The following is an 18873-nucleotide window of genomic DNA, read 5'->3' on the forward strand; positions in this document are numbered from 1 at the left end:
GTGGTAACCTCTGTATTGTGGCATTTGGATTTATTCAAAAATCTGTGCAGTGAGACTGAACATGGTTGTTATAGCACTGCTGCTTATCCATGGGCACGTGGTCACAGGTCTACTCACGAAGGGAAACTCCCACTGAAACATGGGTTCTGCTTTTTTAATTAAATGCACTTTCAAGGCAAACCAGAAACAATGTTTTTTGACTCAGATGTCATCACTTCATAGGACTTTTTTTTTTCTTTTCAATTTTTTGAGATGTATTTAATATTGTATTATCATTTATTATAAATGAAATATGAAATATAAATGAGTTATAAATGAGACATAAATTATATATATAAATAAAAATGAGATATAAATGAAGTATAAAATACAGTGTATTTTATATTGCAATATCATTTGTGTTATTTAAGTTAAAATTCAAATACTTCCAATGCCAGCATAGGAAAAAAATATTTAAATGAAAATCCTAATGATATTTTGTAATTCAGAATAAAAGCAAATAGGAAATAAGAACAAAAAAAAATTCATCAACTTAGGAACTGCTTTTTTCACAAATCTCTGCTGTTTGCAGTGGTATTTTTCAGATGTTATAAGGCAATCCACATACAGGGTTTGATGCTTATTCTCATTATGATTTTTAGAAACAATTATATCCAATTAACACCAGGACCTTGAAGCTGCTTGGTGTTCTTTTGAAATGCTCCTGATGTAATATGGACAATACCAACATTGTTTTGATAACATTAAAATAATCTTCAGAGTAAAAAATGAATGAAGCAAATAAATGGACTGAAAGGCTGTTTCAATTCCAACACTTCTGACCAAGTGATAACCCCTTCAAAAAATTGTTTTTTATCTAAGCTGTCAGCTTGATTTTTGATCCCCCTGTCTCCTTGCTGGGCTTGGCACTGTTGCTTCAGATTCCACTATCAGAGATATCAAGTGACTTACTGACTGTATGGAAAAATGTGGTATTGGTGGGATTCTCAAGCACTGCTAGTGAACCCAAGTAAAAGTTCAGCGATACCTACTTATATGTTAAATGCCATAACACAAGGGAAAGATCCTCCTTCTCTAATTCAGGGTAACTCTTTTAAAAAATTCAAAGGAGTTGAAAAGGCAGCCAACTTCCCTTAGCTTCCATGAACAGGATTTGCAATGGTAATGGGCAACATCGTGTCATTTTCTAATGAACCACATTTACTCTGGAAGATGGTATTATTTCGAAGATGACTTGGATCACTCAGGTATCAATCTAATTGTGCTACGTCATGATTACAAGATATTAATTACTCCTTTGGTAAGTTATTTTTGTTTTTAATTTCCTTGGAGATTTATGTGCTAGATTTATACTCACGTACCCAATTACTGTTAAGCTGCTGTAGCTGAAATTACTACACAAATAGTATTATGCAAATGAATTACGGTAAATCACTATGGCTCTTACAAGCAGCAAAAGTTATTGCTATCCTTTTTGCATACTCATAACAACTAATTTCAGCTAAAACTGCTCACTATCTTGTGCAATGGCAAAGTCTGAATAAAACCCATTCACCTTCTCTAGAAAAATATGGAAAGTAAGATGAATATTTTTTATGGAATTTCTGTTGAATACTCAATCTTGCAAATCTTGCAAAGATTTTGTTCTAGGAAATGATCTGTGCCTAGGTGAAAAGCTGGTGTATGTCTTTGCATCTTCAAAAATATGAAGGCTTTTTTCACAAGAGCATCTCTGCAGCTATGCACTCCAGATGGCTCACTGCAAGTCCAGCTTGCAAGCTCCAAATCCATATTATCAATATTCATTATACAGATAAGGTTTTGGACTACTCCCTCTGAGGAGATGCTGGAATTGGTTAAAGCTTTGAGTGACAAACTGACCCACAAACTGAAGCTGCCTCTGGAATTGCTGAACATGCCCATTTGTCAACAGAAGAGAAGCTCATCTTCTACCTCCTTATTCTGCTTAACTTTTAGCATCATTCAGCTGCATTCCCCTTCTAGTAAAAGTAAATGCCTCTAGCATCTTGGACATTTTCTCTACTTTGCCTGGAAAAAAAACGTTCCAGTTTTAAAGGTATGCATATGTATTCATGGGGGAAAGGCTGGACAAGGAAAAGCCCCGGTGTGCCAGCATCACATATATATGGGAAAGCAATAGTCAGTAATGGTCACTTTACCACGGAGGCAGTAAGGGAGATGGTTGCTGCAATTTCATAGTAGGTTGTCCACTCAGAGGTCATCGTTGATGGGTTGAAGTAAAACATTTCTACAACATATTTCCTGAACACGCCAAGAAAAGGTCTGTTCCAGCTCAAAACTACAGCAGTAGGTCCCAAAGGGTAAAGTGTCAGATCCTTTATTCCAGTGGGCACTATAAACCAGAAATTGTGGTTAGTAATGTTTTTTTGTTATTAACTACACTTTTAAAAAAATCTTTCATTAACCGAGTTCTGTCTGTTTCTGATTTGTTCCTGATTTGAATTCCTAACAGCTTCCTTGTTTCTTATGTCTACTTTTTCCAAAATGACTAGAGGCTTCCACTGACTTTGAAAATCAGGCTGTTTAGGAGATATTTCATGTTGAATTCTCAAAAACAAAAACATCAAAAGCCACAATACTTTGGAAGATAAAGGCCACAAGAAGAAAACAGTTTTTATGTCTATATTTCCTTCCCTGGGGAACCTAGAGGTGCTGTCATGAATTGCTATTCTTGCTTCACAGATGATGAAACTGGGAAAGAGAAGTCAAACGATTTGAAATATGTCACGTAAGGGTCAAGTTCTGCAACCCTTACTTGTCTAGAAAGCAATCATTTTTCATGACTTCAGTGAGGCTACTTAAGTACTTTGCTAGCTTTTGCAGGGGTTGCAGAACCCCAACTACTGCATGTAGGGTCAAAGTCAAGAACACCCAAATTACTTCAGCCCACGTTGTCACGTGATTGCATTTCCTTTCAAAAATCAGTTGCCATTTACTTGACCTTTTTTTTCCTTTCTATAATGTGCTAATACCCACTGAATGAAAGTGAAGGTTATGATAAATACATACAGAACTGAATACTTTTTAAAGTGCATTTTACAGTATTTCCACTTCATTGATCATTAACCATCACTGATAATTTCACACAACAGTTTGCTTTGCGTTTCTATTTTAATATCGAATTCAATATCCTGTAATGAAATGAAAACTCATACAACTGTTGTTTTACTTCAGAAAATGTCCTCTTTATAATTAGAAACCTATGACACACTTTATTTAGAAAATGATTGCCATTTCTAGTTGAATAAGAACTGTTCATGATTGTGATGAGACAGAGAAGTGGAGAAAATGAGGAAACTTATTTATTTTGGGAATATATGATTTCACTTTCCCAAATGAAAACAGAAATTTACAGATTTCTGAAGAAAATACAGGGAGAAATAAAATCCAAAGTTTTTCTAAAAATTGTTCAATGGTACAGTTTTTAATAATAAGGTTATATATTTACTAACTTACCTTTTTTGTTTGTTTGTTTTATTTACTGAACTATATCATATTATCTTTTCAAATTTTATTTGGACCTAGCTTATGTAAATACTTGAACAGATTGCCTACAACGAAAACTCTCTCACCATGTTTACTAGTCCACATATCTACTTTTATTTACTGAATTCACCTCTTAACAGGTTAGTTTTTTTTTGTTTGTTTGTTTGTTTGTTTCTCTTTTTTCCTGTTTTGCTTTCTTCCCCTCATCACAGAGAAGCAGAGTGACAAATACTGAAGATCTCTAATTTTCAGCCACCTGCTCTCCCTCAAGGCAAACCATTTGTCAAAAGGAGAAGCTGGGAGACTAAGGTTAAATATTTCTCTGTAAATGTAATTCTATACTCCGGGTCTCTTTCTCTTTGCCCTTTCTCGTTACATTTTGTTAAAGTGATAACCTTAACAAAATAAATGACACTGCAGCTAAAAGATACTAAACCCTATTCTAAGTCACTCTTTAGTTAGGATCTTGATGGAATCTTGAATTACAAGCACAGGGGGAGAAGTTCTGCATGTAGGTCATGAAACCACATTCTTGAAAATGTCACTCTCATTCTTAGAGGGTTCTTTTTATCTTCAAATCTCAAAGCAGAGAACCCTGAGATCCACGGCTTAACTCAAAAAAATCGGGTTTGGTGATGGTCATAGTACTGGAGAAGATAATCCAGTTCTCTTGACTTTTAGCACCATGGCCTTCAGACTGGATCCCATTACATTCTCCATAAAGTACATTTGCTACAAATGTTTTAACAGCAATCTCATACATTTCATGAGACAGTAGGAGTGATTCCCCTCAAGAAGCGGACACTTCTCAACTGGTCACAGACTACCTGCAGCTTAGGCTGGCCACACCTAAGTGAGATGATTCCCAGCCTAAATGACAGAGCACGAGCATATATGTGGCCAAAAGTGAAGAGAGTTCCTTACATAGGGCCCTGTGTATGTGAATCCATAATTGTTCTCTAGTTAGGTTTTGTAATAATCTATTGTCGAAATATGAAATACCCGTCTCTCACCAAAGGAGCTTTTCCCCACCTTGTTAATGAGCTAGACAACACAAGAAAAACAAATATTCTCAATAAGAGTTCAGTACATTTGAAATAACCAATGTGACAATTTTGTCTGGAAAAGGAAAAGGAAAAGGAAAAGGAAAAGGAAAAGGAAAAGGAAAAGGAAAAGGAAAAGGAAAAGGAAAAGGAAAAGGAAAAGGAAAAGGAAAAGGAAAAGGAAAAGGAAAAGGAAAAGGAAAAGGAAGAAAAAAAAATCTAACAGTAAATACAGGACTTACCAATAGAAAATGTAACAGGATCAGAAGGTGGTCCAACCAATGGTCCTTTCCGTAAGTAAACCACAACTTGGTACTGGGCACCAGGAACAAGATTCTCAATGAGGCTGTTACTTGAATTCACCTAATAGTGTGGGAACATATCAGATGTGAAGTATTTACTTGGTCAGTTAAAAGAATATTGAGGCTGTAGTTGAACTGCTTCAGTTAACTGAAGGCATGATGTGCCAGCAGCTAAAACCCTATTCAGTTAAGCCCAAAATGGCAAAACTCTGACAGTGGTCAGGACTGGATTTACAAACAATCTGGCTCAGAGAATCACACTTACATTGCTGTATAAGGTCAGCTGTGACACTGCAGAGCCACTTGAGCCACTCTCTCCTAGTGCCAAGTCTTATTGAAATATTCAGGCTGTATTATCCATATACAGGTGATACTACCCAGGCTAGAGTATTTAGACAGTGTATTTTCAGTAAAAGCCTGAGGTTTTTCATCAGACATATGATTCATCTGCAGCTATGTGAACAGTCAGTATTATGGGAAATCTGTCTTCTGAATGCAAGTGTTAAATGACTGAATGCTGAAATCAGAGAGAAATTACTCTCTTTTGCCTCTTTTGCACAGCACTACAAAAACTGATGAAGAGACCTTCTGATTTTTCTTTTCTGTTTGAAACACTGGCATTCAAACTGCTGCTGTGGCACCCCAGGTATTGGCCAGACCTAGAGTAAGAGTACCTAACCAGGTGATCCCTGGTCTGATACAGTATGACAACTCTTCTGAAGAGACAGATAGGAGCTTTGAGGAAGAGACGTCATGCACTTCTTCTAGAACTGCAGGCTGATACTTCCTACTAATATTTTCTCTGCAACATTTCCACAATCACAGTCACATTTGATTTACAGTGATGCACATAAATACATCAGTGTAAACACAGGTTTAGTGAGGAATGGAATTTGTTTTTAACAGCTGCTTTCAAGAGCTAATCACTTAATTTATGCATAATTGTAGAAACAAATAGAACTCTGCACTGAATTTTGCCCCTTTTCAGCTTGTCAAGGAGAATTCAAACCAACAGCTGTTAATAATCCCAAGCATAATAATCTGATAAAATTGATAAAATTTGATTAGAGGAAGTATGAATATCTGTAGTGATAAAAAGAAACAAATAACTGTACATAGACCTTTCACCTACTTTCAGTGAACACATTTACTTTTACAGATATCTTGTTTATCCACAGATTGGCTCTAGGTGTTTGCATTTGAGTTTGTAGATGAATTCTGTAGTATTTACTTTAATCATATATGTACATACTTGCTATCCATGACTTATAATCATCTATTGTATTGTTTTGCTTCCTGATTAGATGAATGCATTTTTAATAAATGGAAGGAATATAACTCAAGGAGATTACAAACTGGTTCTGAGAAACAATTCTCAAATTGTCTTCAAAAGACACTTCCCAATGTGCAAGTGCATGGCTATTCTTAAAATAAAACAACATATTTTAACAAAGATCCATATAAAAATAGATTTTTAAAGGATGCAGAACTTTCACAGAATTTTTCTAGGTTGGAAGAGACCTCAAGGTCATCGAGTCCAAACTCCAACCTAATACTATCAGCCCTCCACTAAACCATATCCCTAAGCTCTACATCTAAACGTCTTTTGAAGACTTCCAGGGATGGTGACTCCACCACTTCCCTGGGCAGCCTGTTCCAGTGCCTCACAACCCTTTCAGTGAAGAAGTTCTTCCTAACATCTAACCTAAAACTCCCCTGGCTCAACTTAAGCCCATTCCCCCTCGTCCTGTCACCAGGCACGTGGGAGAACAGGCCAACCCCCACCTCGCTACAGCCTCCCTTGAGGTACCTAAAAAGAGCGATAAGGTCACCCCTGAGCCTCCTTTTCTCCAGGCTGAACAAGCCCAGCTCCCTCAGCCGCTCCTCGTAGGACTTGTTCTCCAGGCCCCTCACCAGCTTCGTCGCCCTTCTCTGCACCCGCTCAAGCACCTCGATGTCCTTCTTGTAGCGAGGGGCCCAAAACTGAACACAGTACTCGAGGTGCGGCCTCACCAGAGCCGAGTACAGGGGGACGATCACCTCCCTAGCCCTGCTGGTCACGCTGTTCCTGATACAAGCCAGGATGCCGTTGGCCTTCCTGGCCACCTGAGCACACTGCTGGCTCATATTCAGCCGACTATCCACCATCACTCCCAGGTCCTTCTCTGCCTGGCAGCTTTCCAACCATTCCTCTCCCAGCCTGTAGCTCTGCTTGGGGTTATTGCGCCCCAGGTGCAGGACCCGGCACTTGGCCTTGTTGAACTTCATGTAGTTGACCTCAGCCCATTGGTGCAGCCTATCCAGATCCTCCTGCAGAGCTTTCCTACCCTCAAGCAGATCGACACACGCACCTAACTTGGTGTCATCTGCGAACTTACTGAGGGTGCACTCGATGCCCTCGTCCAGATCATCGATGAAGATATTAAAGAGGACCGGCCCCAGCACCGAGCCCTGGGGGACGCCACTAGTGACTGGCCTCCAACTGGACTTGACTCCATTCACCACGACTCTTTGGGCCCGGCTATCCAGCCAGTTTCTAACCCAACAAAGCGTGCGCCAGTCCAAGCCAAGAGCAGCCAGTTTCTTGAGGAGAATGCTGTGGGAGACGGTGTCAAAAGCCTTGCTGAAGTCAAGGTAGACCACATCCACAGCCTTTCCCTCATCCACCCAGCGCGTCACTCTGTCATAGAAGGAGATCAGGTTCGTCAGGCATGACCTGCCTTTCATAAAGCCATGCTGACTGGGCCTGATCGCCTGCTTCCCCTGCAAGTGTTGCGTGATGACTCTCAGGAGGATCTGCTCCATGAGCTTCCCTGGCACTGAGGTCAAACTGACAGGCCTGTAGTTTCCCGGGTCTGCCCTCCGGCCCTTCTTGTAGATGGGCGTCACGTTTGCTAGCCGCCAGTCGATTGGGACCTCCCCTGATAGCCAGGACTGTTGATAAATGATGGATAGTGGCTTGGCCAGCTCCTCTGCCAGTTCCCTCAGTACCCTTGGGTAGATCCCATCCGGCCCCATCGACTTGTGCACATCTAAGTGCCGTAGCAGGTCACCAACCAGTTCTTCATGGATAATGAGGGCCACATCCTGTTCCCCATCCCCTTCCACCAGCTCAGGGTACTGAGTATCCAGAGAACATCCGGTAAACTGTACTAAGTAATTTATCAGGCTAATCACAAAGGTGGATATTCACAGGGAGCACTGGCTCTGCTCTTCCATTCCCATGGGTGTGCTGAGGGTGCAGTACATGGCAACACTGCAGCCATTTTCGGGCTCATCAGTCACACATGCTTAGGGAGTTAGACAGAAGTTGTCGCACTGCTCAGAAAAGCAACTTGTCAGCATCATGGGAAGGAAAGAGATGTGGACTGAAACCTCTTTCTAATTGAAGCCATGTGGCACTGATCTATCAGAATGATAGGATCTGACCTGGGGTTGCACTCACCATGGGTTCCAGGTAATATAAAACTGCCTTATTTTGGGTTTCAGGACTCCTGATCATCATAAACATGTCCCATATGGGAATTGCCCATCTAAATCACAAGTGATCTGGATTATTATTTACTCCCCAGGTTTTAAATCTCTTTTGTGAGTGAAAAGATGACTTCTGATGAACCCTAACTTCCAGAAAGTTTAGGCTCAGGTTCTGTATTCATATGTAGGAAATCTAAGAAATAATTTATGCAAGTCAAATGATAATCATGAATGTGATAACTTTTCTTAGCAAACATGGATTGTAGCATATGCCTAAGTGTTACTATGATATTGCACCATTTCTCACTGCCACCACCATGTTTCTAAGGGTATAATATAACTCAAAAGCTTGAACAAAGAATTGGACACAGCCAGTGCAGCAGAAATACAGTTTTAACACTAACATGCTTTAGTGCATGCTGTCATTCTTGTATGCTGTGCTCTGCCCTCCACTCTGTAACTCTCTTCACACTGCAAGACTGAGCATCTCCCACCGTGCTCTGCAGCCCTTAGCTTGATGGGGCCCTTGGCATTGTGATAACAAACAGCAGGATGATAAGCAATTTTTTCCTGTACTTGAACAGGCTCCACCCTCTGCCTCTTACCTCTGTGCAGTAATGTTTTTCAAGCCTTTGACTTTCCTTTTGCTTCTGACATGTCAGGGAGACCACAGACACAATTGTGCTGTTGCCACCACTCTCTTGTGAGGCTGTCCAGGATGTCAGGGCAGTAGTGGAGCTGAGCACCGTCACTGTCACGTGCTGGGGCTTTTCTGTGAGCTCTTCTATCCATTCACCTGTGGGGCCTGGGACATGCCAAAAACCATGTGTGAGCAAGCCACTCTACACATTTAAGGCACTCATGTTAAAATATCTTTCTTTCACAAGATTACTTACTACTAGGGATGAGGCTGGACTGGTGGCTGTCCATCTCCACAAAACGAAGATGGGAAACAGCCTGCAGTCACTGCCATTTCACTTGTAGCAGAGCAGGAGATGACAAGAGAAACATAAGCATTTTGAAAATTTGATTACAGTATTCTCTGTTGCTTACTAGAAACCACCCAGCAATATCAGTTGTGCTCCAATTAAATATTTTAAAACCAGTGATATCCAAGATCCATGACAAATAAGGATAAGCACACTTTTTTTTTCCCCCCTTCTACACGCACTAAAATACCCAAGTGCACCATGTCCCTGAAGTGTGAAAATTGAGTTCACAGAGGTTACCATAATGAAAAACCTCATTCTCCATCAGGCTATTTGAAGCACTTGTTTAAATATATATATATATATATAAAATAGCAATTTGGAAAATAACTTTAGCTAGACTTGGTCAAATTTCATGACAATTTTGAGCTTTTCTTTTCAGTTTTAAGTGGCACTTTTGACAGCTCTCTCCTTGACATTCTTCTTTTCCTCCATACAATTCTAATAGTACTTTAAGTTTATTGAGAAAATAAAACAAATGCCAGAGCAAGAATTTTGTGCAAGATCAGCCTACAATATTTGACAATCCAGACTGCCATTTGGGTCCAACAAAAATGTTGAGTAACATGAGCCAGTAATTCAACAGGATGATTCACTGACTGAAAGCTACAAGGATAAGATAAGGCTGAAGCTGTGAGCAAAATTTATTCATGAGAGCAGACGCACACCAACTCTGGCAAAAAGAAGAATTTGATCATTAGATTAGTCTCTGTGGATATGTGTGTAGCTGTTTCTATTCAGAAATTGTTTCAACATTGCCAATAAGGGAACTAAGATCCCTTATGTCAGGGCTCCATCCTCACCAGGGCCCAAAGATGTAGTCACCATACAAGGCTAATAAAGAGGAACGGAAAACAGTTTCACCTTAAGAGTACTTGTGCACATCTCAGATTCGACATACTGTCAGTAATCCATATGAAATCTACCTAAGATACTAAGGTTCTTGAGTTAGTCAGAATAAATAGGTTAACTGTCAAGAATCTTCATGTGTGTCTAAAAGCCCACAAACCTAACAGACGTACTTCATCAAAATAAATAAATATATAGTGTGAAAAACGAACATCCTTGTGTATTACATGTAACACAAAAATAGCCAGTACATTCCTGTTAACAACTTAATACTTTATAACCAATGAAATTCAAGTTCGTCCTTAATCTAGCAATTCATATAGCTATACTTTTTGATTAACTTTTTCTCATTTTCTGAGAGGTTGCCGTCCCTAGTTGATAAACTTCATGGAGGACACATTGTATGTTGCTTAATAGAAATAAAACACACTTTTTAAGATGGAATAATATTTGGTGTTAATAGAAATGCTACATTATTTATGTATACTTGGATTTATTTGTATACATTTATATATACATGTACTTTAATGTTTTCATATAATGAAGATGCCTACTAACTACTCCTACAGAAAATCAGAAGACAGTGAAATTACAGCACCAGAGACCCTTTCTCTCATGAGCTGCTTACATTCTTTGTCTTCCAAGCACAGTTTCTTTCAACTGTAAAGCTGTTAAAAATATAGAAGCAATAGAGGAATTCAGTTGCACGCAGTTAACCATTATGATGAATTTAAGCTTAAATAGTATTTGTAAATATTATGAGCTACTTAAGTATTAATTTAAAAAAAATGTGTTAAGTATATTTCCTTTTGATATGAGTATTTCTGCGAGCCTCAGCTACCATGTCCTGCTGCAGCATTCATGATGTAGGGGAGACACTACCCTCTTGCATGCAAAACTGTGTAGTGCTGCAAGCTGTTTTCATTTTATGGGCACTCTGTAGGCTATATTTACTCCCCCTTGTACTGCAAGACATTGTATATATGTGTTGACTGGTATACTTGTTCAGGCTACTCATTCCCTTGTTTCTGCAAAGATGACCACAGCCTTCAGAAGGACAATAGTCTGAATTCACCTACACCTGTCTCACATGTTGATCTAATCATCAATATTGATCTTAGTTTACTCAGTACTGTATTGTGATTGTGTCTTTTACTAAATCTTCAGTTGAGAAAACCTAGAATCCTATAGGGAAATAATAAATTACTACTTTTCCTCTGAATTTAGCAGGCTGAACTATTTCATCTACCTTAATTTGCCCTGTGTGCTCTCAGAGACCATTTAATTTCAGAGTTCAGTGTTTAATTGTGCAATTCCCACACTCTCGACCTGAGAAGCCCTTCGTCTGTAACACAGTACTCACAGCCTCCAGGAGTAAGGTAGTTAAATATTTTCAAGAATCTCTACAACCACTGATTTAATTCTGCGAAATAAATCCTCTCTTTAGAAGATGTAAAAGGAGACTCTGTTTTGGAAGAGACTGGATTTTTCTGATACTGAGGCAGATGCCACAGCTGCTACAGTGTGTTAGTGGTCAAACTCCCTGTGCATTAATATTATGTTGGTCTGGGAGATAAAGATTAATTGAGATACTTACTGATGTAAAAGCTGAGTGTTTTTGGTGATTGACTTCCCCGAACTTCACAAGAGCCAGAGGAGCTAAACGTTGTTACAGACAACTTATATTTTCCGGGTTCTTTCAGTTCAGCAACAAATTTGTGAGTGTCCTCACTTACTGTCAGAAATTCTGTGGAGTTCTCTAAATCAAGGGGGGAAAATAGCATGGATTAACTGAAATTTGAGAGGTTCCAGCTACTGAGAAAATGATTTATATCAGTTTCTGCTGTGGGATCAAAAGGTATCTAAAAGGACTGGATTTATTTAGGTATTTTTATTTCTTGCCATCAGCACAATAGTAATTAATGACCAAGGTTGCAGTTTAAGTGTACAGGAATGATAAGACCAGACCAAAATTTCATTCAATAGTAGGGATGATAAAATAGGGTTGCCATGACTGTGCAAGTGAAAAGGAGCTTACAGATTTCTGTCTATTGCCTTCTTATTCTGCCAGAAAAAAAAGTATTAGCCCTAAGTGTGGGGAATCTTAAGAAAACTGCTTGTCAGGAAATAAAATTCATTTGGAGAAAACAGATTATAAAAACATGAAATCTTTAAGTTACACAGCTATTCTATTGTAGCTCCACCACTTGAAAAGTCTCTCCATTCTCCACCACAGCTTTTTTGTGGTCTAAGGAATATGTTCAGTTGCTGTCCTCTGAGACAACTGTTAATCTGACTGTAGAATGAATTTTCTCTATTCTTCTCCATTCAAAGTCCCCCTGAGAACCTTTCTCAGTAGTTGACAAAGATACATGATATAATGTACCTTCTTCATCTCAAATTTCTATCAGCTTGTTTCTCTTTTCCCTAACAGAATGGATTTACGATAATTGCAGTGTAAACAATGCAACAACATGCACACCAGTGTAAATCTTGTTTCACAAAAAAGAATTGCAAACCATGATTTACTCCTCCTCCCTTACTTTTTGAATCCCAGTCAGAAATACACACTATTCAATACAAGAAACTTCTTGAGAAAAAAAAGAGATCTAATAAAGTTCTCTGAGGCACAGTACCAGGTAATTAATAATTTGTAGAAGAGACAAACCCTCCAATGGAATTATAGAAATGGGTTATGAGAAGGGTATAAGGCTATGATTTACCTTCCCTTTCAATATTGATACGGAAACCATCAAAGGCAGTTGGCGGCTTTGGCGGTAACCAAGTCAGCACCATTTGTACAGGAAGCAAAGGGGCAGGCTCTGGTGTGAGTTTTCCAGATGTGTTGACTTCATTGGCTTCATAATCACTGGGAACTGCATTGACAAACTCTTCTTCACCCTCTGATGATTCAGCTTCGTTAGGCCACCAATATGGCTGCGATGTGGCTTCATACTCAGTGCTGTTAGAGCGGTAATCTGGCCAGGCTGCAGATGTGTTCACTGCTGGAATTACAGGTGGCTCGCCAGAAAAACGGCTAAGCTTTTCTTTGCCTATGATTTTTTGTGGTCCCATGAATGGTTCTTCAGGAAAATTCCCACTGTGCTCTTCCCAGTTGTTTCTGTTGATTGGCACAATCTGAACAGAAATGTTTCGAGGTGGGTAAGGAACTAAAAGAGAAGCAAGGGTTAATCTTTTAATAGGTATGTTCTGTGTATCTTAATGATATGTTAATTCCCTAGGGAAATATTGTTTGCAGAAAACCATTGTATCTAGGAATATTTTGAAATTACCTATTCTTATTAAGACTCTTCCTTCTCTTACAAAAATTTATACCAGAAAGGACTCTGGTGGAATCATGCTTAGTGTAAATTCATAGAAAAAATCAGTAGTTTTTATAACAGGATATAGAATACACATGAAGTCACAGTAAATCAGACTTCAGTGCTACTACTGCAGCAATACTACTTAAGTGTGAATTTGAAAGTGCGGATTTTCATGTATTATGTCTTCTGCAGTCTTCTGATCATGGGAAAATACCTCTGCAGAAATGAATTGAAAAGCACCTGCACAACTAGCATATGGCATAGCTTGTATTTCAAAAGTATGACCTTCATGTTGCCATAGGGCTTTTCATATGCATTTAGCAGCCACCTTTTCACAAGTATTAAAGATCAGTTTAAATTTTAATATTTGTGAAAGCTTGATCTCAAATTTTGGTCTCCAGAAAACAAGGTTATAGCATGCAAAGTTATTTCTACTTATGCCAGCAGGCACTGTAGAAATGATCACACAGAGTACTGTGTCTTACTCACTGTAATTGCTTGCCTATATTCCCTTAATTTGTGATAAACGTGAGAAACCCATGCAAAGATTTTGTATGATACTTTTTAAGCTGGCACCTTAAAACATACTGATTTGTTCATCTCCTCCTGTCCCAGCCACAGCCACTGATGCAAAAACTGACACAACAGTCTGATTGCATTTCATGTACAGAATGAGGGATAGGAAGGCAGCAGGAAAGAAGAAAATATAATCCTATTGGTTGCATTCTTAAGGTTCAGTATCTCAATAACTACCTTTAGGATTCTTGAGACATAACTCAACTGGAATCAGTTGGCTTTGCTCTGTACAAAGCTATGGACCAACATCAGTGTATTCACCTGAAGATTTGGCCTTTTAATTTTACCACTGGTTCATTTCACTTTGAACCCTGGAAAATGTCTATGCTCCAACAGATTAGCTGGAAAGTTTGGGACAAGGTCCCAGGACCAAATTAAATTAGTTCTGGATACTGAACAAATGCAATTTTCAGCTTTTGCAACATTGCTGTCTTAGAAATTAAAAGTTCATGCTTCAGGGCATAAACTGGCTGCCAAGTGGGGTGACTGTGACATTCTTCTCCATGACAGAAGACTGCACAATGAGGAAGCCCTTCTCCAGCAGTACAGCTATGATTCACTGCAAGAGGAGACAGACCAAAATAGCTAGATCAATAGTATGCTCAGCGTGGCATTCTTGTGGTTTAAAAATTAATTCTGAACATATTTCCCTTTGTACTGTATTGCACACATAACCCTGCCTCCCCAATACCAGCCACAGCATCCTCCTCCCATGCTCCTGTCCAATATTAGATCCCATGATTGTTCCCAACTAGCCCCCCCTCACTGCAATCCATCTCCTCCCATGGCAGAAAGATAAGCAGACACACAGACTTGGAGCAAATGGTACACAACAATTTTCTTCACCTGTTCTGTGCTGCTTAGGCTCATGCCTGACTCCACTGTATTCCACTAGCGTGCTTTTGTTGAAGGTCGCTTCAGATACCAACTGAAATGTGATGTTACTGTAGCATATTCCTGGCAGCCAGTGATTGAAAACTGTTTTACCTTTAAAGAAATCTGCAGAAGGTTTAAAAATAAAAGTTATTTAAAAAAAAAAAAAAAAAAAAGAAAGAAAGAAAAAAGAGAAAAAAGCATCAAATGTTCACTTTCTAATAATGCAGCTACACATGCTGAACTGGCAGTGTTTCAGATGTTTAAATGTTGCTCAACCTGGTCAAAGACATGAAATTCTAATAATTCAGTTTGCCAACATTTTCCTTGGCTGCCAAAGCCACTTTGCTACAAAAAAAGCCCAGCAAGAGAAGCATGAACTATATATTTCACAGGAAAGCGAACAGAATCTGGCAACCTGCTCCATGTGACACTGAACATCTCAAAGAGCGTCTGATGGTTTCTGCAGACCTTTAACTGTTGCACGCAAAAACCTCTTTGGTCTTTTGCTGACTGAGTTACAATGTTCAGGGGTGATGCTCAAAGGGCAGCCCACAATGCAGCTGGGCACAAGCCTCAGTCCTGAGCGCTGAACTCACGTCCAACATCAGCACATGCATGAGCTGAAGAGAAGTTGCTTATGCCTATTTAGCAAGGGGAAGAAGTATGCTAGTTGATTAGTGAATCACTTAACTCAGGTTGACTTTTTTTAATCTCTCAGCAGCTGCAGCAGTAGCATTACAGCCCCAGAAACTGTGTACTAGCTGGGAAAGACAAAAATTACTGCTAGTATCACCTTCACTCTCTGGAAGAAGGTCACCTGTATTTAGTGCTATGATCCAGAATCACCATTCTTAAATCTTGGCATTTCACAGTCAGGCAAATGTGATTCTAGTCCCCCACCTCCGTACTGAAGCAATAACAAAGAGATGCCAAAGTTTTCCAGCCTCCTTCTGGAGATGTGTATCTCCCTCTGCTGACTCCACATAGGGCTTACAGTGACCAGGCTTCTACATCAGGATTCTTACATACCTAAAGTTCAATTCAGCACCTACTAGATTGCTCAAACAAATTTTACTGCCACCATGCAATACTTAACCAGCTGGGTTTGAGGTCCTGCAGGATATGTAATGCCTTTCTCACCTCTTAGGATACTTTCCATAGGACAATCCCATTTACATCTTTCAGATAAATGCTATGCTTTAGCTATACTGGAGGACAAAAGGGAGTTCAGATTTAAACAAATAAAAAAGGAAGCAGAATTTGCCATTGTTAGACTGTTTAGATGGTTAGATTGATTATTTAAATTGTTTAGATTGACTGTCTAGATTGTTAGATTGGCTGCCATAGGGTTAGATTGTTTTAAGAAGGATAAAATTGATAAAATCCAGCAGGGGATTATTAGCTCAGGGACAACACAAAACGATACAGTACTATACAGTAATATACAGCATAGTGTTACTAGCACTGCATGACTTTACAGTGATACAGAGGTACCAAGTTCAAACACTTTGCCAGGAATCAGACATACTGAATGGCTTCCCAAGATCTGATGCATCCTTGAGCACTGTCAGCTATTCACCAAAGAGAAATCTTGGCCGGAAGGAAGAAAATGGGAATGTTATTGATGCTTTCAACTGAGACAGAATGCAATCCAGGGATTTCAACAACTACATCTAGGAAGCCAAAGCATATCTCTGCCCTTTCTACTGAGTTTTTTACACCTCCTTCCTGCCCCCCCCCCCCATTTTTTTTTTTTTTCTGAGGGGGGCACAAAAAAGTGGAAAGTTTTAGTATGTGCTTATTTAAAAGAAAACAAAAAAATTAAAAAAAAAAGAAGAAGAAGAAAAAAAAATGACCCAATCTTCATCTTCTTTGAAAATCCGAAAGAAAAGAAACATCACTAAGACTGAGATGGGAAAGAGTTTTAAATCCAAACTGAGCCACCAACTCCATAACTCCATTTGAATACTGATTTCTTAGTTCATTATATAAAAGTTATTATATACACCTTACCAGAAATATAAATCGCAACCAGTACATGCCAAAACTACTGTTTCAATGTTTCCAGTAGAGTTAATATTAAGTTTTAGTGGAATAGTTTCTTCCTACCTTTGTACAGCATTGTTCGGTAGTCTTTTCCTTCCCAATAGCTTATATTTACTCTGGTAAAAACATTGTACTTCTCTGGGTACTGAATTTCAAACAACACTCCTGTTTCTGGAGATGGTTTGTAATCATAGATAGAAACACTGCTCACAGGAAGGGGTTCTAAAGGATATACAAATAAAAGAAAAAAAAAAAAAAAAGATTAATAGGCAAATATGAGTTCTTCACACATATACGTCCAAGAAAGAGTTTTTCTAGGTACAGCACAGGGGCTCTTAAATTTTGCAGATGATATCTGGGGCTTCAGAGAGGTCTGGGGCAAAGCCACTTGAGACACCGTCAAAGCCTAGGTTTGTATGTTCTCCCACAAAACATGTTCACTTGATACTTATACTGACCAGAAAAATTTGCAGAGGAGTAGGCACAAGAAACAAGGTTGAAATCACAGTTATTACTTAAGCACTCACAGTCATCACCCCAGCAAGACTTTCATCTTTAATGCTTGCCAATCAAGTAAAAGTGCCCTGACAAAAACAACAGAACACTTGAAACATTGCTCATAATGTTGGCATAAATCTGAACTTTTAAAATTAGCTGAGAAGTTCATCAGTACACTGACCAGAGGAAAACATTTGAATGAAGATTTTCTATTTTTATACATATTAATTTATTTATTTCATGGGTAATTATGCATTTCTACCATATCTGAGAGGCTCACTATCTCCAATGTACTTATGCACACCAAACTTCTACAAAAATATAGTGGTGCCATTACTGTTCTTTAGCTGAAGTACAGAGGATTCTTTAGCTGAAGTACAGAGGATTAAAGTGGTTTACTCACAGGTATGGGGAAAGCCTGCACACAGAAGGGGATAAGTACAGAACTGCCAATCTAGTGCTTTAAAATCTGACCTATGTGGGCTATGGAATGTAGCCTGTGTCCTTTGATATAGCATATAGATCAGTGTAGCTTCATCAGCTAAAAGAAGGCTGTGTCAATTCATTGCAGGTGAGAGTCACTAAAAATATTTATTGTTACCAACAACAGTAGAGTCACAGTTTTATTCAGCCTCCTTTATCCACAATAAATTAATGAATAAATAACCTTCTGCTTGACGCTCTCATCAACAAGGAAGAAATGATAGCAACTATATATTGGTTAAGAGGACCAAGCAGAAATTCAAAACAGGGTTATAGTTTTAGTCAGAATTTGTCATATTAACATATTTCAATAGAAGTAATTTATGCACAACTGTCAGTAATTATGCTCAGATCTTTTTCAGTATTATCGTGTTGATTTATTTCTTGCACACTGTAGAGAGCAGATTGAAAAAATTCAAACTGTTCATTAGCATGGTCTTACTACACACTTTTGGGACACATTTGAGTACGAAGTTCTATTGCAGTAGACCCTGGAGAAAAACTAATAAAACAAATTTCCCCAAAGAGCACATGGTCATGACAGACAAGAGAAAAGGTAGATGAAAAGGACAGAAGTATCAGCTTCAAAAGTGGAATTATCCCACAGAAGGTCGAATAGGTTAATCATAGGTGGAAAAGCAAGCCTGTAGTGCAAGCAAAAATTAAATCTCATTTACTAGCACAGTATTTTCACCAAGCCATTACATTTCCATTTTTAATGAGAAGGGAAGAAAAAAGCAATTAAAAACATAAGCAATAGATACAAAAAAAAATCTCTTCCCAGGTCTTAACAAGAAGTTATGTTGTCATTTTCAACTTTGTCAGAGCATGGGAATATGATGTTGTGAAGCTTTTGGTTTATTTCTCAAGGCAAATAATTTTT

At 38.7% G+C, this 18873-nt stretch overlaps 1 protein-coding gene across 3 annotated transcripts in view; it reads right to left on the bottom strand.

The window, feature by feature from the left end:
• The window catches only part of PTPRO (protein tyrosine phosphatase receptor type O), a 161178-nt gene that overhangs the window by 42876 nt on the left and 99429 nt on the right, over positions 1–18873 (bottom strand). For all 3 annotated transcript variants that reach the window (XM_084525241.1, XM_084525240.1, XM_084525242.1), the window contains exons 3-9: positions 17073–17231; positions 14934–15086; positions 12909–13355; positions 11783–11944; positions 8953–9152; positions 4814–4934; positions 2181–2374 (exon numbers count right to left, since the gene is read on the bottom strand). In XM_084525241.1, the coding sequence (XP_084381367.1) occupies positions 2181–2374; positions 4814–4934; positions 8953–9152; positions 11783–11944; positions 12909–13355; positions 14934–15086; positions 17073–17231 (1436 nt within the window). The remainder of the gene's footprint in view (positions 1–2180; positions 2375–4813; positions 4935–8952; positions 9153–11782; positions 11945–12908; positions 13356–14933; positions 15087–17072; positions 17232–18873) is intronic.

The sequence above is a fragment of the Aythya ferina genome (genome assembly GCF_964211825.1).
Source record: "Aythya ferina genome assembly, chromosome: 1".
NCBI classification, from domain to species: domain Eukaryota; kingdom Metazoa; phylum Chordata; class Aves; order Anseriformes; family Anatidae; genus Aythya; species Aythya ferina.